The sequence below is a fragment of the Neopsephotus bourkii genome, unplaced genomic scaffold, assembly GCF_033783945.1.
Source record: "Neopsephotus bourkii isolate Nb327-2 ecotype Australia unplaced genomic scaffold, CSIRO-AGI_Nbou_v1 NB_1765, whole genome shotgun sequence".
Taxonomy (NCBI): Eukaryota; Metazoa; Chordata; class Aves; order Psittaciformes; family Psittacidae; genus Neopsephotus; species Neopsephotus bourkii.
The window spans coordinates 10,474,731-10,496,836 of record NW_026902239.1 but is presented as its reverse complement, the minus strand read 5'-3'; the positions used below and the strand labels follow the sequence as shown (position 1 = coordinate 10,496,836).

Below are 22,106 nucleotides of genomic sequence, written 5' to 3'. Positions count from 1 at the left end.
TTCTGAGTTCCCACACATCCCACATGTCTCACTACAGAAAAAAATAAGTATAAACTTTTGTTCTTTAGAAATGAAAACAAAAGGCATTCAAATTTGCTAAGGGTTTAGGGAAATTCTTACTGCTAATTTGACTGCAAAATAGGATGGAGCAATGACTGTAGAGCTGGCCATTTAAATCAGTCTCACATTCTGTTAGCAGTGAAGCTTACTTGACACAAATACTTCAGTACGGTACACAAAAAGGTCACTTTCTAGACAGTTGCACTGAGAATCTTATCTAACTTGCTGCTACAATTAGGATGCTATACATCACAAAAAATCCTGCACAAGGTCCTTAAAGTGAAATACAGTGTGTATATATATGTTTTATTATATTGCAAAGTAGGGCATCAATAAGATCTCTTCATAAGCTTCCTATTATAGTTTGAGCCATCATAAAAAATTGCAGCCTGGAACACATCAATTCTGATACATTACAAGCTAAGTTTTCCCAGCACAAATAAATCTGGTCTGAATATATGCTGATCTTGATCGATTTACAAGATAGAAAATAGTGACTCTTTGATAACTCTAAAATATTTAAAATAAGGAAACACATTAGATTATTGGAGAGGGTTTTTTTCTGTTCTGAGAATTTCAATACTGTTTTCTTCATCTTTAATGACAAATAGCTTTAATTCTCTAGTAATCACATCATGTCTTATTGCTGAGTTGACAAACCGGCTATAATACCATAGAACACTTACAGGGCCAGTTTAAAGCATGTAATTTATCTCTATCAATATGACACATTGTTAATAAATCCTAAATATTACGAATTCATGTTTAGAAAAATGACAGAATCAAGCAGCAGCAAGGATAATCTTTGTCACCACGGCAACCATTCTGATCCTTTATGAGATGACAGCATGTTTTATTAAATTATTGCGAGGGAGTATGTATTTTAAAAGCTGTATTTCACTGTTTGTTTTCTTCAGTTATCAAGCAGACATGAAAAATAATCTTTCCCCTTGCATTCCTTGGATTTTGGATGGGTAAGCACTTTATTTCTTTAAATATGGATACTGCTTGGCACTGACTTTTCTAGACTGCAGGTCTTGTGCAGATATATAGAACACGCAGATTGATTAAATAATGCCAAGAAAGGAAGCTAGCAGTCTCCTCAGTGACCATTTCAAGATGCTGAAAGGAGATATATCTGACCATATTGTTAGCAGGCCCATATATCTATGTACTGTTGACCCAAAGCAGACCTTCACAATCAGCTGATGATCAGTATCACGGACAGCTTTACTGAAATAGCTGTTGAACATGCAGTTAGTGTACTAGCTTCCCCCACCCCTTACACAGCTAATCTTCATTAACAGCAGTTCACAGTGTCTAAGGACAGCCCAGCACTGGCTGCATGTTACAAAGTTCCAGCTTTGGGAAGATCAGGGTGGGAGAAAGAGATAAAAATTACAGTTCCCTGAATCTGTGAGTTAATGATGCAGCACTGTGCAGGTTTACGTCAGTGTGAAGGAAGAGCACAGCCCCTCATGGTATGGCATGAGGTTCCTGGTTCCTGGAGCAGTTCCCTTCTTCATCTGTTCTTGTGTTTCTGATTTTGATTTTTTTGTTATTTTCTTTTTTGGTATAATAAAATATATAGCCTTATTCTTAGACATTTAAATTGTATAGTGTTATGATAGCATCTATAGGACTCAGCCTACATAAATTGCTTTCGGTACCACATGGATTTATAACAATATAATATCCTATCTCCTTAACACAGAAGTTGAAACTTTAAGAGGGGTACATTTCTTCTCTTACTGGGAGAGCACAGCCCTGCATCTTGCTTCGCTAGGGAATGAAGTGGTGTGTAGCCATCTGGCATTGCTAAAACTGCTCCTAGACCTCACTCTCTGCTGAGTTATCATCTTAATGGTGAAATATACCTTAAAAAGACAAAAAAACCACCCACTCCCCCAAAACTCCCACAGCAACGAAACAAACAAAAAGTGTCAATGGTATGAAAGGCAAAGTGAGAAAAGAAAAGGATTATTGCCCCCATCTGAAACTCAAAACTGCTTTACTCAAGGTAACTCAAAAATGCTTTACTCAAGGTAACTCAGAAAGTCAGCAAAGGAACTGGGCATTTAACTCTTGATTCTTGAAATTCAGTATCATCCCCTTATTCTTGAAGCCATCCTGTTTCTACTTAAATACTGTAGTGAGAATGGAATATAGGTTTAATGTATCTTTTAAAGGTATAATTGAACAGATAGAATTTCACTTGAAATTATAATACATTGTTCTAAGAAAATATTACTAGTTGGTCATCTTTTTTTCATAGTCTTTTACAGGTAACACAGCAATATACACCGTCGGTGTTCTGACATTCTTTCTCTTATAAACATCCAAGTATGAAAAGGAAAATGAGTCCTATTCAGAGTCGTGGTGAGCCAGAGGTTAATGATTTGCTCCTGAACAGTTAAAACCCTTACAGCTATTGCCAGCAATTTAATGGGGCTATATCCTTGCTAGTTTATCAAGACTAATTTGTTGCAGGCTGCTGATTATCCTGAAAAGTTGGTGGAAATAGATACTGAGGGCAAGGTGTGAGTGGTGCTAAGAGCTTTAGAAGATGAGAAGGGAGTAATTTCTAATGTATTTCTAGATGCTGTCTGTATGAAGAATTGTAGTCAACTCTCCTGCTGCTCGTATCCTCTGGAGAAATTTGCAATTGTGCAGCTGATGTGTATGTTGAATCTAGATAACACCAACTGGTGAAGATGACAGCTATCCTGTGGGGCTAGGAGGAGAATAAAGGAAGTTGTACGTTAGAGCAACTTCTAGCTATCTAGTAATATATTGTGTAGCTGTACTCTAGGAGTAAAAAAAAAACAACCCCACTTTTGCAACAGGAAAAAAAAAGTGAGGAAAAAAAAATACAAACCAAAAAACACCAACCCCAAAAGAACAGGCTATATTTAACTGGGGAATTAAATTGCTATATTATGTCTATATCCAGGAACAAAAGACAGTGTAACAGAAGGATTTAGGTACAATCATTCAGTGTTGGAAACTGAGTGACACGTATGACTAATTTAGGTGACTTCCCTAGTAGCTTGCTGGGAGCACAGTCTTATCCCCAGTGTTTTCTTAGATCTTGCCCTGCTCTGAAGATTCATAGCAACTTCCCACTGGGTGCAGAACACCTTTTCCTGAAGTCATGTGTCGTACGATCTTGAAAATGTTACAGGAAAAAAATTGCCTTATACCAATGAAGATGCTGAACAGTTTGTGTGCTCATCCACTGTGTGAGATAATGGGCCATAGTGCCTTTTAAATATGGTTTCAAAATGATTTATCCATCTCTTTGGAATTCACAGCTACTATTTAAAGTGAGAATGTAGGTTTCTTTTTTCTTTTTTTTTTTTTTCAAATTTTGCCAAATTATACAGTGTTTCTTTCATTTGCTCTATAAGACTGCTTTTGGAAGAGATCACAGATTACTATTTCTCATTCTTCTTGGTGCAAAGCCCTCCACTTTGATGTATATTTACCTCAAACAACGTGTTGTTCCAAACTGTAAAGTCTGTTGTGAAGGGATGCTGGTTCTCCTAAACTTGTTCAGCAAAAGTTCAGCTACTCCACCTTAGCTGTCTTTCTTCCCTCCACCTGATACTTACTTTGACATCCTTAAACAGCTATCAGAGATAATAGAGAACATGACCTTCAATTTTTTCTGGACAATTTACTTATCTTGAACAGCATAGAGTAACCAAGTAGGTTTTATGTTCCCTCAAGAATGCAGGGATTTAACATGGCCTTCCAGATATATGTTAAGCTTTCTTTGTAAAGCCAGAAGAGGACAAAAATAAATAGATTAGATTCCAGTTCAACAAATATTCAATTGTTCCAATACTATTGTATTTTCATTAGTCTATAATAAAAATTCACTGTAGATGATCTGCTGGCATCATCGTCAGTGCTGAGACGTGCTTTATTCCAGTGTGGTGTTATTTTTATTTTTGCAAGACATACATCAGAAGAGATGCATTACAAGGAAGACATTTTCAGAACAGTGTGCATGTTATTTTCATAACAGTAAAACATCCCAGCCCCTGTAAAGATTTTATTATAAGCCAGTCTTTCATAATATCCAACTTTCTAAACTGAATTTATTTCACTCCTTTTCTCATTATGTTAAAGACAATTGAATATATACATACTTTTCCTTATTTCTATGTTTGAAATAACATTCCTCTTAGTATAGAATAAAATAGCTCTAGTAATTAATGGTGAGTAAGCATATATCATAATCTAACTATATACTTATTATCATAAAATTACTGATTGTTGTGATTTCCCTTTGTTGTGTCATTGTGTCATTGACCTTCTGACTTTTTTTTTATATGTTTGTGAATTTCGTGTATCTACTAAATCTGCTTAAAAAATTAATCCCATGAAACCTTTCAATACACAATTGTCTTTTAGCAAAATAGAAAAATATTTATTTTTTTCTGAAAAGCTGAGAGAAGGAAAGTATGAAGGAACTAAAAGTGGAAGATATTAAACGGTTTTCAACTCTAAACAATTTTTACATGGCGGTAATTTTTATTCCAAGTATATAAATATGTTAAAAATGTTTTTCTCATTCCCAGACTGCAGTTCTCTACCTTAGTTCTGAAATGTAAAAAGAATGATAATTGCACTTTGAGTGAAAGAAAGCAAAACAAAAAATAACCACAAACCCCCTAACCCAAACAAATCAGAGATAAGAGCCACGTGATCAAAACCAGGCTTTTCTTTTCCTTCTGTGGAAAGTCAAATTGTCTTGAAATGATTCTTTTTATGAATTCCAGCCTGCAAAGATGTTATTGGACCAGTTTTAAATAATGTTTTTCATAACCAATTTTATCAGAGTCTGTATTTAATTGAATGTTATTTTGTGCCCCCAAAAATGCAGACAAAACTTGTAGACTCTAAGTAGAGTAAAATGATATACACAGTAATACATAAAATGGCTAATCTTGATTAGCATCAAAGTTTTTCCCCATATAAATCTATTCAGTAGGGGTGTTTTTGTGGAAGGAGGGAAAAAAAGAAAAAAAAAATCACAAGACTAATCACAGTTCCTTTGCTCAGCTTTAAAAATTGCTAACTCTGCTTATCACACTTTAATGAATTAGTCTTCAAAAGCATATTCCTGTATAAATTCAATCACTTCTAGAGACAACTGGGGTTTTTTGAGTGTTTAGTTTGGGGTTTTTTTTAGGGATTTGTCATGCAGGGATACTGCTTTTGTGGGTCATGAGCATGGGGCTTCACTTTTCATACACTCTCCTTGGCACAGCAGTTGCTGTGAGGGGATCTGAGCTCACTCAGAAACATTGAGGACCTCCAGTTTTGGTGCTGTGGATTTAACTAGTTTTGGAAGGCCCCCTCAGTTCCCAATTCAGGTATTTACCCTGTCTCATGCACACCAGGCTCCCAATCAGGGAAGCATTTTATCTGACAGTCATATACTCCTCAGTGCTTCATTGCTGGGTCAGAAATGTTTTCCACAAAGGTAACATGGATAGTTTTGCTTAGTGTTTTCCCTGATTTAAGAGGATAGCTTAAACAGCTGCAAGACTTTGTGCTACTACATTTCCCAGGATTTCTACTAGCCTTATGGCTCAAAATTCTGTATCTTTTGAAAGGTAGCTGGCAAGCCTGGATTAAAATGTTTCGACTCAAGCTGAAATCTACTCACTCTTCTTCAGTAGGCAAAAGAACTATAATTGAACAACCCTGTTCCCTAGTGGCATATAGTTTTGTTTCATCTGGATAATATGGAAGATAGTTTCTTCCCATTATAAAATGCTGATTTTTCATGTGTATGCTATTATCGTATTGATCAGTGTAAGTAAAACAAGATGAGATTGTTAAAAGAACATTAATTACAGAAATGGATGCCACAAAGAATGCAAAAAAATATGTATCTGGAAAGCAGTTTAACATCTGAGAATTGAACCAATCAATGATTTTCATCTTTTAACACAGGGTGTACTTTACATGAAGATATGCAAAATGCTTTGTAGTAAAGTGTAGCCTAGGGAGACAGTGAAAGCCTTTTAGAGAGACCTATTATAGCAACTCATATACAGAAAAGTGAACATTACCATATGGCAACGTAAAAGAAACTGAATTCAGAAGGCATTGCCAGTGCAAATAGATATATGCTCTAGGGGTGAATGGAACTGCATAATTAGTTTCTAAGACACATATAACAACCACATTGACAACTCAGTTTTTAGGTTGCATCTTTGGTATCCTGAAATTCTTTAGTCAATTTTTTGCTTGAAATCTGTTTTCTTAACATGAACATTACCTCCAGAAAACCCACTAGTTTTATTTTTCCAGATTTGGTACTGTATAGCAAAAAGACTTCTAAATTATAAAAACAATGTTCTAACTTCAGTATAGTTACCATTTTAGCTAGCAATGTGAATTTTTCCAGATATTCTTCTGAGATCAGATATAAGAAATATATATTTGTAGCTTATAGATATTTTAAACTTTAGAAAACCCTTGTAGCAAAGAATTTTTTACGTAAGAACCTGGACTTCTGTCCCATCCACTGGGTGAGTCTGACTTTTGGTCTGATCCTACATAACTGTTCTTTTGTACTTAATAGATAGAAACAATCTGACACACATAAATTGCAGGACCTTAAATATTTGTATGTTTTTAACTACCCTATCTGAATACCCAAGCCAGTTCTTTTTGAGCATTTATAGGCTAAAAAACACTTTCAAATCCAATTTAACATCTAGGCTATCTAAGCAGATGATTCCTACCTCTCCCCTCCCCTTTCCCAGGCAAAGATGTCATAGAATTTTGTTTGATTGCTCTTAAAAGGAAACGTGAGAAATTATCTGGTCTCAGAATCTTTTCTTTTGGGAACATTTTGGTGGTTGTTGTTAGTGCAGATTAATAGTCAGACCTGAACAAATAAACAGTTTGTGCTGTTGTGCTGAATAAATAGAAGACTGAAAACAGAAAAATAAGGTGCTTTGCTGAACAGTTTATTCATAATTAAAATGTCTTGCAAGCTTTAACAGAAGTTTCTGGGGTTTTGTGGTTTCTTGTTTTAATCTATGATTTTTTAAACTGCGTTGTTCTAAAACAAAAATAAAATAATGTATAACCAAGTGAAAAAAAAAGAAGGATCATTTAATAGAACTATTTCATACATTTTTCTACCTGTTACATAAACAAACTCACAGAAATTTAGCAATCTATCTCTACTTCAAGGAAATACTATCTTTTTATTTTTGATGTAGAATAATCTTATGCCAATAAAAAATCTATTTGGTAATACAGACATGGTTAACAGTAGGCATTAGGGCAACTAAGATGATTAAGGGAGTGGAGCATCTCCCTTATGAGGAAAGACTGAGGGAGCTGGGTCTCTACAGTTTGGAGAAGAGGAGATTGAGGGGTGACCTTATTAGTGTATATAGTGTATATATAGTGTATATAAATATATAAAGGGGGAGTGTCACGAGGATGGAGCCAGGCTCTTCTCAGTGGCAAACAATGAAAGGACAAGGGGAAATGGGTACAAATTGGAACACAAGAGGTTCCACTTAAACCTGAGAAGAAACTTCTTCTCAGTGAGGGTGACGGAACACTGGAACAGGCTGCCCAGGGAGGTTGTGGAATCTCCTTCTTTGGAGACATTCAAGACCCGCCTGGACACGTTCCTGTGTAACCTTATCTAGGTGTTCCTGCTCCGGCAGGGGGATCGGACTAGATGATCTTTTGAGGTCCCTTCCAATCCCTAACATACTGTGATACTGTGAACAGTATCATGAAGGTGGCTAATTTCTTACTGTGTTTTCTAAGCTAATTATATTTATTGAAATGAAAATTACTTACATAGTGACCTACTTGTGTGTTTGTGTGTGTGAAAGGGAGTGCAAGAGGAAGACAAGAGAGAGGATTTAATCTAAGCAAAAATATAAAATCAAGGAAGGATGTCTTATAACAACAATTTCTTAATCTTTGAAGTATAGAGTAAAAAAAAAAAAAACAAATAATTCTGATCTTAGAATATTTTATAAAGGTTTCCAGCAATTTACTCATAAGACCACATATCAGATTAAAGTTTCGCAGCCAGAATGCATTGACTTTAACATACAAAAACCCCCACTGTTATGTGTGCAGTTTTTTTCAGGTGTATCCTGGCTACCTAAATGAGGAATCCATGTTCAGATTTTAAATTGTCAGATACCCATATGTAAACTGGAGTGAAGTTCCAGAGTAGTTTAATAAATACATTATTAGTCATGGACGACAATGCTGAAGTGTCTGCACTTGCTTATATTTTACAGATCATTATTTCTAATTTTGTTCACCAGGTTTCTCAACTCTTTCACAAAATTGCAACTGATATCGGTAATGTCCATAAAAAAATATATATATTTTTTGTATAAAAATAATTTCTAGTAAAAAGGACCAAAATATAAGGAAACATATAGCTGTCGAATAATTGAATTTGTCTCTAAACATAAAACTAACCCTGAAAAAATGAACCAGACTATCAGTCATAAAAATTGTTATAGAAAGAAATAAAGCCAACAGCTTATTAAGTCTGCAAGAAACAGTTATTAGGCTTCTCAATATCTTTTGTGAAAATGCTCTGCAATTTTAGCATGTTGAGAATGCCCATTGTTAAAGACTGCAAAGTCCCCTACAGGATATTCTTTTACTACCTCCACCAAAGAACACTTTTTCTTTTCTTCACACAATATCAAATGTTCAGTCTTTTCTAACTATTAAAGATAAATATTAGTGATAAGACTTGGACTAGCAAAAATAATTGCAATAAAAAAGGCACTAGAGAGGAATTTTCATCCTTGCAAAAGGATTCTGAAACTGATATTAGTCCTGTTGAATGTGCAATCCTATTGTCATTACTTGTACTTTTATTATCTTTGCTTTCAATTTACATCTCCAGGAAGGTGATCTTTGCTTTCCCTGGGTTTGTAATTATCATTACACTTTTCTTCCTTCATCCCTATAGTGTCCTTACTACTCCCCTTGAAGTTTTTCTAATATGTAGTTGTATTGTGTCTTCTTAATTTTTCAGTTATTATATTCCATGTAAAGTAAATTTTGTGCTAACATTTTAGCATTCATAATATCTCCTAGTCAGGAAAGCAGAAGAGTGAAGTCTTGTCCATACACCAAAACTAGCTATGGAGACTTTTAAAAAGCTTTCATCCTATTCATGGGTACTACAATAACTGTGGATTGGATCCAACACAAATACTTAAAAATCAGGCACAGCAACTATAATGTATATTTCCAGAGTGAAATTTGAGAGGTGATTTCTTTAAATAAGTGCAAACCGTTAAACTGGTCATCTTCTGGAGAGAGCACTAGTGTTCTGGACAGTCTGGGTAATCTTTTTGCTTATGATATTCAAATGCCATCAGCATGTCCTACTTGCACAAGCTTGTCTGAGCCTGCACCTCCCAGGACTGCCTTCTGCACCCTATGAGCTTCAGCCCTGGGAGTTAACCTCACTGTGCCTAAGCAGAAAAGCTGTTGACTAGACTTTATCACAGAGTTCTCAGAAAACTTCTGTATAGACTTAGATCCAGGAAATTCAGCTCATTGTTGTTTACACAATTTTAAGAGAAGCCTGCAAAGAGAGACAGTAACAGCTCTGAGGAGCTCAGAGCTGCCTGTCACTCAGCAGATATGCACAATATCTGCACTGGCATGTCTAAGGGACTGGTGGCTTCAGGCCACATGCATTGTATTTCTGTAGCCCAGAAAAAAAGAGGTGACAAAATCATATACAATCAAGGACAAATCTTAGCTGCTAGCATGAAATGGAGACCTCCAGTTGTCTAGAGATTATAACAGGTTATTTGAGGATGTTGGTACGTGAAAGCTTATAGCTATACCCAGAAAAGGTCTTAGACCCCTTTATTCATCAGTTCTAGTCAAGAAACAGCTTTTTGCAGAGAGGCAAGGATGGGACTCCTTGTCCCCTGAAAGATAAAGAGAAAATTTTTCAGCGCAGGTCCAGGAAGTAGAGAAACCCACTCAAAATCTATTTTACTGCCCATGAAATATGTTTGAATATGAGCCTTTTCACATCCATGTGGCTGAGCTGCCCTGTAAGATAATAAGTCCAAAGGAATTACCAGTTCCATGTCCATTTTCTTCACACCAAACATAGAAGACTTTCTCATGCATTTATATCCAGAACAGGTCTGAGAACTTTGAATACTCGGGAAAACATTTCAAGCTGGCAATTAGGTATTCAGCTTCTCGGATGGAGGACTTTTAGGCCTGAACATTCACCTTATCTCTTCCAACTGACTAATTTAAGCATTTTCAGCTGGATTCTATTCTACTGCCTAGTGTCCCAATGCAAAGTGTAAGGTATGTCACTGATTGTCAAAGAAGCAGGCATTGCAATGCTGAACATGGTATCGTCCAGAATATTTTTATGGATTAAGTCTTCCAAAAAGTGAAGTATCCCACAGTACTCCCAGCCTGGTCAGCTACAGTGGCCGATGGTGAATAGACACCTTCTGCCCGTGTGACCAGCATCCTTGCCAACAATGACCTATGTCTTTAGACTCTTTACACTGTAAAATTAACAATGTGTTTCTCTCTTCGAGAGAAGAGAGAGAGCAATGCTGAACCTTTTGTGATTCTTACTGGTGGAATAAAGAGATGGAATGTTCTCCTGCACTGTTTATAAATTGTCTTCAGTCCTAACATGAAAGATCATTCATAGAAAGATGAATGGCCCTGGTCTTCAAGCCCATTAATTCTTTGGATTTTCTATTGGGACTGACAAAATGTTTCATTAAACAGAAGCCTGATCCAGTTCCAATTAACTTCAGAGAAAACTGGATTGTAATCTCAGCACCAGTTGGGGTGATAGATTCTTCAGTATGGGCATTTTACTACTGATAATTTGATGGATACCAATTTCAGGTCACATATGTCTGGTTACACATCTTGCTATTATCAAGCTTTGCTCGATTTGGAAAAATAAACATACCCTTGTTTTGAAAAGCTTTGCATCCTATCACCAATATCTCAAGATTTTTAATACATTTTCATTTTGACTTAATACAGGTTGAGCTTAAGTTTTATGTTTCAACATAACAATTTTAATGTCTGAAAAGACATATTGTAAATCCTACTTGCTCTACATGTTGGTTTTAAAAATTCAATGATAAGTAATTTTTTTCAAGAGATTCAGTAGTTTTTCTTTTAGTTCTTATTTTAGGTTTCTGTGTTGGCATAAGGTAAAATGCTCTTATGACACCTCACCTTTATTTCTCACCAAATATCCTTTCTATATTATTATTTCTAAACATTATTTTAATCCAGACATACAACCAATTCATATCGGCATTAATAAAAATCCCACATGCAGGACAGGGGTATAGACAATATTCTGCAATTCTATTTTTTTAATGAACATTTTTCAGATTTTTTGGATAATAATAAAACAATCAAGAATTCTCACAGAGCAGAAAATAGTACAGTTCGTATTATTATTAGAGTTTCTCCTTTAACGAGTTTTTAAAAACTTACAAGGTTAGTAGACTGACATGTAACTAATGACAGGATTTATATCAGAAATATATTTGTTAATTCTTATAATGGTTGCAAAATATTTGCCCTCTAGAGTAAAACAAGTGACCAACCTTTTGTCAGGGAAGGTTCCACTTCACCTAAGACAAAAGAAAAGAACAAATGTCAGAGAACAGATATCATTATCATTAAAAAACCCACATCTTTTTCTCATGTTGGCTCATTTTAGTAAAAAAAAAAAAAAAAAAAAAAAAGACAACAAAACAAGAATAACAAACTATTCTTTATATGATATATGACAAGCACTCTATTCTGAGATTTTGGATTTTTCATAATGTATCTCACCATAGAGGTTTTCCTGGGTTTAGGGTAGATAAATTCCATGCGCAGTAGTAACCAAGGAAACATGAAAATCTGTGTTTGTGCTTCTGAATGTTAACTTGTGACTACAATTTACAACTTGTTTGATTTTATGCATATTTCCCTGTTTGAAGGAAAGGTCCAGCCAGTGTTTCCATTTTAGCTCCAAATGACAAAATGTAGATGCAGGTTAGCAAGGTTGTAAATCTAGCAGCTCTTCCAGTGAAATCCAAGGCAAAAAATCAATTTCAGTGGAAATATGAGCACTTGATTGCTGCAGTGTGTTATTCCACCTCCATGCAGGACATGAAATTTAAAGGAGTTAGCCTGAATGACTGTGGCAAGTGTGCAGCCTCAGCTACACTGACTCCAGTGAACAGCAGGCAGGGAGTTCACATGAACTTGCTTTTTATAATATAATGCAGTAAGTTGCCTGCTGTCTTTTCACACTCCTTGAAGATACTGATGAAATTGCACAGGCTGGTAGGACTGAGGTTTTCAAATACTCTGAGCACTCATATCTTGAATTTTGGTATGTTAGGTATTTTATGACCTTTCCTACTTGCATTAATACTTATCCACTGGAGTATTTGAACGTTTGCTGGTTCTTTGGGAGCTATGAAATGATAAAAATGAACACTGTTCAAATTTTAGCAAGCTCTCCATATTTCACCTTTTCTGTTTCTCAACTGTATGAGAGACTGGCTTTCTGCTAGCTGCAAATTATATCTCAGAATAGGATGCCCAGTTTATAGGCTTACATGTAGCAGCCTATCTATTAGTATTCATATATGGTGCTAATGTAAAAAGCTCATGCACACATTTAAAAGGTAGAAATTTGATAGTATCTGAATTTTATAAACAAACTGGCAAAAGTCACGTTCAGTACATGTGCTTTTTAATTTTATTCTGGTATAGCCAAATAGAATATAAAATAAACTACCATGAAATGAAGATGTGTCTCCTACACTCTGCTTGTCAAAATGACCAATACAATGTGACTTGATGATTCACTACTGCTCTGCTTATACCAGGGAGCTACTTTTTTATGACAGAAGGCTAGTTATTTCTGAATTTGAAAGGCTTTTAATTTACATTCATTTATCAGATGATGTCAGATGAAGAATATTACTATAATGCAGAAACATAGCTTCTAGTAAACTGAATTATTTGCAATATGGCATTCAAAATCTGGTAAATTCAGTCAAAATGCATTTTTTTTGCTTTTTCTTTTGCTTTTTTTATTCAATATATTCTTCTGTCATAAATATATCAAATTAAAAAGTCGTAAGTTTCTTGGTCTATCTTGTATGTTTATTGTGATTCTTTAAATTCTTGCCAATTAAAAGAAAGTAGTTATTGCCATTCTTTGAAGCAATATCCTGATGCATATTTCGGTTGTGGCTTTGAAGTACGTATAAATTAGTGCTCTTTACCTCAAGATGTACTAATGGTAATATTTAATTCTGACAGCTTTCCTGTAATGGTACATTAAACATGAAATGAAAGCTAACAAAAAGACCAATTTACTGATAGGAATAGCCAGTAGATGCTTTATTAGCAACAATGTTCACTTTTCATTTTGTTTGACCTTCTTGCCTGTGAGGTTAAAAGCTGAGTAAGCCAACATAATGCGTGTAAAACAGCAGTTAGAGCAGTTACAGAAGTCTTTACATTACAAATACCTTCATCACTGTCATCATCATCACTCCATACGATGTCAGACAGTAAAGAAAAAAAGCCATAAAGCCAATCAGTGGATTCTTCCAATGTCTCATGAATGATTCTCAGTGGTTCTGTGCTGAGCTTGTGAACAGATCTTCCTGAGTGCAGAGTTTAAAACAAAAGCCATTTGAAAAAAAAATAAAAAATACTCCTTCAGTGATTAAAGTTCATCTTCATTTTACACAGGACTACTTATACTATCTCCTTTAACAGAAACAAAGATTGTGAATGTTAATTTCTATTATTTGAGAACAGCTCTCCTTCTTGTCCAGGACTGGTATAAACTGTATCCTACTATATTTTTTGTTTGCAGACTGATTAGGGACCCAGTGGATAATTTGAGCTGCCACTACACTCCAAGTTCTGGCTTTTCTTCTGAGGCTTGGTTGGGCAAAGTATAAATATAGATTTGATTCTACCTCTTTTTCATCCATTTAGATAATGTCTTACTTTCAGCCCAGTTTTTTTCCTCTGGCTCAGGCCATCTGCCTCTTGAAGACTATTTAAGATTCACTGGAGTCTGTGTCCCACTCCTCATTTCTCATGTCCCTTTGAGCCTCCTCCTTTACACAAGTCCTGGATCATGAAATTGCTAACCACAATGACCTGGCTAACCACATAGACAGGTCGCACCATTGCCATGGAGTACATGTAAAGGATGGGAAGAAGAAAGCTGTGTATAATCAGGCTAAGATAAACCTGAGTCCAGAATAAAGGGGAATACAAATCCAATTGTGACAAAGAGCCAGCTACTTCCAAACACGTACTACTGCATACGTGGTTCTTCTCTTTCTTACAACTCTTCTAGAGTTTCTTTCATGCACATTTGTGCACATCTCCATATTTAATCAGGTCTGGTCCTACTGCTACTGCAGGCAAGTAAGATGGCAAACAACAAAGCTGTGAGGTTTTAGGTGCTCCACCTTTGTAGGACCTCCAGTGAAAGTAAGGCCCCTGCTCCCTACTGTACCCACACCCAAGGAGAGCAACCATCAGGGGGTAGTACCAGCATTCACTTGAAGGCTTTTCCAGTTGTGATTTCACCAGATTTCTCCCTACCATGTTCTGGAGGAACTTTCCAGCCTCTGACAGAGTATATCTTCTGATCTTCCTTTCCAGCAAACTTTTATTTTCTTGAAATCTGTACCAAACACTGCTTAGGAAAAGGGACAACTCTCACTCAGTTCATGTTACTGTTCGCTTTGCTTGAAAAGGCAGACTGAATGATTGCCCTATCTGTGTGAAGTTTTCCCACAAATGTAGGCAATCACAAAAATCACAAATGTGATTTGAATCATTCACCTCATCTTGTTTCTAGGCATTTCAATAGAAATGCATGCTCAGTAGTAAGATGGGAGCTGTATCTCTGTTTACCACTATCTTTCTGTATGCAAATGTTTTAGTAAGAAGTTAAACACAAGTCTCTCCAGAGCTACTTCTGGTTGCAGTGTTCTGACTTACAAGCCAAATCTTAGCAGTAATCAGAAGTATTCTTACATGGACTTGCAGGTTAAAAGACAGGCAAAGTGCAGGCTTGAAGCAACTTCTTTAATGGCAACAGTATGAACAGTTATTTTCTAAAAGTGCTATAATGAAATATACAAGTAACTTTATTTGAAATACAAATGGATCACTAAATAATTCAATATATTTCTAATTAGTTAATCTGAAGCACAGAAGACCAGGCTGACTTTCTATTATTTTGCATCTGTTTAGTAATGATGTATACCAAAGAAATATTTTTATTAATATTTTCTTGAAGGTTGTAATGTATAGATATATTCTACTAAACAATCAGGTACATCAAATAAATTAATTAAATGACATGATGAAATGACATAATTTGCACTATTGTATTCAGAATGATTGAGTAGTATAACAGGGCATGTGCACTCTTTTTCATAAGGCATTTTATTTTCATTGACCTCATGCATTGAGATGTAGAAATTTTATTTTTTCACCTGATTTCCCAAAAATACTTTTCTCAACTGTTTATAGGGAGAATGAATACTTATATTTATGTTATTAAAAGTAAGTCTGAAACCCGACTCCTGAGGTTGTTTGCATTTGATTCTAATCTAGAGGTGCTAAGGAATCCAAGGGGACTAATAGAATGGATGTAAACAGAGGGATCTTAGCATAACCAAGGACTTGATTCACAAGCACAAATGGTTTAACTTCGGGCAGCTGCCTTGATTTACACTATGGCTTTCCACCTACCCTTTACCCACTGGTTGCTTAGGTATGGCTCAGTTGCTTTTACAGCCATAGGCTTTTAGAGCTGCAGGGTCTACAGCTGTAATCTAGTCAAGAATTGGTGTCAATTTATTTTAATATACTGGTCTATCAACTAGCACTTCAAGAACCTCTTCATAGGTAGCAGAGCTGTCCCCCCCAGGCAGGCAAAGGAAATGCTCAAAGAGCGAGATCAAGAGCAGAGGAAATTATTCCAACCACCCCAAGGCAAGCCATCTTTGCTGGTGAATCAGAGCCCTCAGCATCATATCCTGGTCTTTAATTCATGACATCTTCATAGCAAACTATGAAAAGGGATTAGAAATTGTAAGTGTCCAGAGGAAAAATTCTCCAGCTACGCCTACACTAACAGGCCCAAGCTGCAAATCCTGTTTAACATAGAAAGTTTTGGAAACTGGGGGCTGGGTAGAGGACATTTCAGTGGTATTCACAAATTTAAATTTTGCATACAAACAGATACTGTAGGATCCACTTGCAATTTAATGGACAGGCCTGGAAAGTTGTCTCCTTGTGCATAGATCTTCTGTTTGACTTCAGTTGGATTTCCTATATTTTTTCAAAAGTAGTGGCAACGGTAACAGTGTGGCCTAAAATGCTTAAGAACATCACACCAGGTAATGCTGAACTGAAAATTATTACTGGTCAAATCCATGCTTTTAGCTCTCCCCAAAACTTTGACAATAGCAGGTTCTTTTCCTAGTAGAACAAAACACACAAGAAACAAAGGAAATAAAGCAATTCGGGGTGTAACAAGTAGAAAGATGTCACTTCACACACATGCAAAGAAAGATAACTATTTTCAGAGGATTTGCATACTCTTGCTTCAAGAGTGAACAAAGTTTGATCTTGATATTTGGATGTAATTTAGATTGTTTTTTAATTTACAAATGTCCAGCAAGGGTACAGTATGGTAAATTTCTTTAGAATATCCTTGGATTCCATATGTTCAGACTGGATTAACTGTCTTCTGTCTGACACTTCATTTCTTGGCAGACCTCAATACACCATTTATTGTAAAACTAAGTTAACAATATACTTCTCTTGTGAGAATGTGTTACATACTATGTGATATACCATTTGTTCCTAACATATAATTATAAACTCTGATTAATATCTTATACATGGCATACAATGTACAATATATATATTGTATATTTAATGTCATATATCATCTTTTGTGCTGGGAGTAGGAGGGGCATGATCTTGAATTTAAACTGTAAACAGCATTTATGAATGCAGAGTATTTCTCAGATAGACAGATAAAGGCTGTAAAATTCTAGCTTTTGCTGAACTTGTAAATAAGGACTGAGCCACTTCCTCTTAGATAATGTAGTAGAAAAATACTAGATGTCTGTCGAAGGAGGAAGGAGGGGAAGGAAGTAGATGATTGCACAGCAGGTTAAACTCAGGGATGAAACATGCAATTAATATTGAAGAATTTTTTTTGTCAGTATGTAATTTCATTTAATCGCACCTTAAATTCAGATTATCCTATCTGCCAGATGTACCTTAAAGCCAGGTGTTTCCCTAGTGGCTTCTAGACTCCCTTAAAAACCAATGCAGAAAGACATACTGTGACCTTCAGAAGTCCACTCTTGCTTTGCTATGACATATTTTTTAGGGTTATATGAATTAATTTTCAAAGATGTCTGTTCTTTTCCATTGACTAGGAAGGAAAGGAAATCTGAAAAATTAGCACAGATATGACTGTTCATTTTCCTGTGACTGAGGTATGTGACATAGATCCTATTAGTAGTGCTGTTTCATATTTGGATACTTCATTTCACTGTACACTGGCTAAGTACTTAGATTTGTATCTTTGCATTCATGATTGATAAGATTATTCACCTTGATAAACCATTTCCATTTCAAACTAACACTGGTACCACCAACAATGAATTACTGTAACATTTTATTTTGTTGCAGTTTTTATTACTTGATACAGTATAAGAGATGTTTTTCAGTAAAACGGTCAGTAAAAGTTCAGCACTACTTTGCTGGCACTTTCACTGCTATGAGAATAATGAAGTTTTGCCTTCCCCCCCCCAATTCTTTTCTCAAAGGCTTTTTGGCAAATGATGAAATTTGGAAGAGTTAAAGCTACAGAGAAAGAATCCCCACCAAATTGACTGACTTACTTTGTATACTACCTTTTAAAAAACTTTGCTATAGGAAAACTCAATTGAATTTCATTGGGAATGTTTGTTACCTGTTATAGATATCTGTAAGAAAATGTTGAAGCTTGTTTGAATTTTCTTTATGAAACATATGCAAATTTGCTTAAAACTTCTTTAAGAAATGCTTTCAGATGTTTTGTAGGTATTAAATACTTATGAAAACTCCCTATGTATTTTGAAACTGGCTTTCATGATCATTACATCAAAATTAAACTGCTACAATTATTTTTATTTCTCCAGCATTATTGGTTCAAAACCAATATTTTTTATTTAAAATGTGACAACAAGAATTCTAACCAACTAATTTCTTCAGTTCTGAACTCTGCTTGGATCACAATTTTCACTTCAATTGATTTGAAAATAGAATTCACCCCTTTTATAGCAATTAACAACTCACACTTAACACAGCTTTATGAAATCAACCAATGACAAACTTCAAAATCCTTCAATCAGCATTAGGTGCATTCTTGAGACATAAGCCAATTTTTGTAAACTGACAAAGTCACTTCAATTGCAGTAAAATTGAGGTACTTTGTGAACAGAAGAAACCTTTTTTTTTCATTAGGACTGATAATGGGTCCTTTATCAGAGGCTTTTGGAAACAGGAATTGATTAATTACATGGTAGCACCTCAAGCAAATTTGGTTGTGTTTCATGGTTTGTGTCATTTATTCCTGTGAAGTGCACAACCAAAAGTGACTAATTGATTTGCCTGTGCAAATCACTTTATTCATTATTCCTTTCTTAATAAGTCTGCCATGAATGTAGTCCCCTATCAATCTGTTTTGCTTGTCAAATAGTTAAATACATACTCAGAGTTCAACCTCTTTGGAAAATTTGGGGGAGGGGAGGTGTAATGAATTACAGTGAATTACTCAATAATTGTTGGATTTTCATCAATTACATATTTTGACTCCAGTTAACTGAATGCAATTATTATAAATTATGGTAATTTTCTGGTGTAAAGACTGATCTATGAGATATAATCTAATACATTGATATTGACAAGGTACAGCTGGTGAAGACAGAGAATTTCTGTCATGTTTGATAAAATACAAAAGCCTAACACTAGATTGCAATAATAAAACATATCCAATTTAATAAAATATTCTGTTAAAGGGAGACCTGTATTTTAATTTGAAAGTTTATATATTTTTAATATTTGTTATTAGTAGTAGCATCTTGTTTCTACTCTGTGATCTTCTGAAGAGTAATAACATATAAAACTTAATTGACACATAAAATCTTCCATTATTAATATTGCAGTTTACCAACATAGTTGTCCTTAACTATTACCTACCTATTTCATATAGTAACATCTGGCATGCTTACAACACTAATCCACAGGACAAACTCTAGTGGATATCATTGAATTGTAAGTATAAATATATCTAATTAATTATATTGAATTGTCTAAGTATAAAAACTATACCAAACCCCCCTCAGACTCAATATTACCCAGTAATTTCCATTATATAGGTACTTAAGTCGTAAATATGAAGACCGCAGTTTGTAGCGTAAATCTTCTCTGTCTTTGAGAACAAAGTAGTTACAACTAGAATCTAGAATCTAGTTGCCAAGCTTTAGAAAGAAATTCACAAGTGTCACAATCTATCAGTTAATGCCAGGTACTTCTGATATAGTCACACATTGTTGTATATGGCTTGATTTGAAATCAGCTCAAAGACTTTTGGTTTGATGGATCAGATCCTAATTAGGTTGTGTTTTCTGAAACAGGGAGACATTTTATCTAAAGTAATTTGAAGATTTATTGTTCATCATTGCAAGTATTCAATTCTCTAAGAACACGGATCTTAACTTTAAATTAAAAAAGCATTGCTGTTAAAAAATTGTACAATGGCATTTTTAAAGGGCAGTTAGGAGGGTAAATTGAGTATCTTTCAGCTTGTCACCATTTCCTGGGAGTCTCCTGACTGAGGGCGTCTCTTAGCTGACAGATCTGTTTCAAGCATGTATGAAAATGGGGAGGAGGCTATTGCAAAGACCTTTGCAGCCCCAGCGAGCCAGCGTTGGGGTTAGTGGAGAAGCAGCACTGCCACATCCTGGTACTCTGCTAGTGCCCATGCTTTGTTATTACTGTCTATCAGACCGCACGCACACACACATATTGAGAGCACTGCAGGCAGAAAGTCTTTACCAGGTGGTAAACAGGGATCATCACAATGTTGTGAATAGGTGGCTATAGCAGATGGCAACAGGATGAAACCCAGAAAGGCCAATGAAAAAAAGGAAGAAACACCATTAGTGATAATGAACATCCTCAGCTGTCACTTGACTAAAGGAAGCAGTTAAGAAGTGAAGTGAGGAATTATTTAATTTCTGTGGGTCTGCTGTTATGAAGCAGAAATTGGAGTTCATTACAAAGAAAACAATACACTGTAGATATGAAATAATAAAGTAAGAGAGCAATGTCAAACACGGCTAAATAAGGCACAGGTATTTTCACAAATTACAAACGTTCTACTGCTGAAAAGGAATATATTACATACAGTGGATTTTAGTTGAATTATTTAGATTTCTTCAACAGCAAGTAACCAAAGAATTACACTACTGCACTTGTTACTGAAATGAATTGCTGGTTTTGTTTCTTTTAAAATTAGAAATTTCGCAGATACCATTATGGACCATAAATGTGGGTTGTGTTTTGTATCCCATGATGTGCATTTAAATATACAAGACCTTTCTCTTTTCAGATCCTTCCCTATTTATTGAGACAGTTTCTGGACTTTCGTATTTTCAACTTTGTGACCTCGTGAAGTTTGATCTATCACAGTTTATCATCTTATATATGTTAGACCATTTGGGATGAACACAGTACTTGCAGCACTGCAGTACTTCATAGACCATCATTGTTTCCAGCATAATTTAATTTTCTAGGGGTTTATAACTCAGCTGTGAGATTTACTGCAGTGTGAAACACGGGAAATAAAATGTCATCTGGGCAGCCTTTCTTTAAACTAGAACAGGGTTTAAATCCCTTTAATTGGTTTTATCATTATGTTTTATCATTATGGAAGACAGTGAAAACCAAATAGTTTTGCAGGTTTGAGTGCATTATTTGAAGTACCATATAATTCAATTAAAAATCTCATTAAGAGCTTTGCAATGGATAAACTGTTTATTCATGCTACGGATTGACAATTTTAAATAGAGTAAAAATTGTATTTCAAAAGATTATAGCACTGTTTTGATAAATTCCAAGGTAAGCACAGTAAGGGTCAATAACTTTTTTACCAATTATTTCAAACTGGTGAGACTTTGAAACACATCTTTAACCAAGAGACAAAATTATTTGTTCCCTTAAGTTCACTGGTGCTTTAAACTAAGCCAGAAGTTTATTATTTCTCCTGTATAAGTGCAAAAGTAATATCAGTTTGGGGATATACCGTTACAAATACAATAGTAAATATAAGTACCATCCTAATTTTTGCAGTTGTTCAAAGTTTCCACTGATCGCGAGTTCAACAGAAAGACTACAGAGTGATGACACTCTGGGAGAAAAATGGATGTATACATTCCTAATACTTATTATCTCACAAAAAAAAAAAAAAAAAATCAGTAAAATAGCTACATTTTGCTAACTTCCACTTCTGTCACTGACAGGCATTGCCCCCATAGAGATCTGCCTTCATTACAGGTCTCTGAAAAGCCTCTTTATGGCTAAGCAGAAGAAATTATCCACCACAAAAAAAATCTGCTCCTTTTTCTTTTAAGAAAGCAGTCACCAAAAAATGGCAAATTCATCATGCTGTGTGTGTCAGCTAATTTCACTTGGATTATTTTGTGTATAGGCTTGGGTTTTACAGATTTAGTGAGTTTTATTAGGTTTGATTTAGTTTGGCCTTCAGGTTACTGGCTAAGTCACTATCAATTTACTCTGAATATTGAAAGCTCTGGATCTGAAATTAGGGCTGTGTTAATTAGCTGTAATTGGTCACAGAGATGGCAGAGAATTCC

At 35.2% G+C, this 22,106-nt stretch overlaps 1 protein-coding gene across 4 annotated transcripts in view; it reads right to left on the bottom strand.

Annotated features, from left to right (window-relative positions):
• The window catches only part of TRDN (triadin), a 106,157-nt gene that overhangs the window by 42,264 nt on the left and 41,787 nt on the right, over positions 1 to 22,106 (bottom strand). For 2 of the 4 annotated variants that reach the window (XM_061378419.1, XM_061378420.1), the window contains 3 exons: positions 20,287 to 20,328; positions 13,656 to 13,793; positions 11,724 to 11,750 (listed from right to left, as the gene is read on the bottom strand). In XM_061378419.1, coding sequence (XP_061234403.1) covers positions 11,724 to 11,750; positions 13,656 to 13,793; positions 20,287 to 20,328 — 207 coding nt within the window. The remainder of the gene's footprint in view (positions 1 to 11,723; positions 11,751 to 13,655; positions 13,794 to 20,286; positions 20,329 to 22,106) is intronic. The other 2 variants (XM_061378418.1, XM_061378421.1) reach the window with 2 other exon arrangements.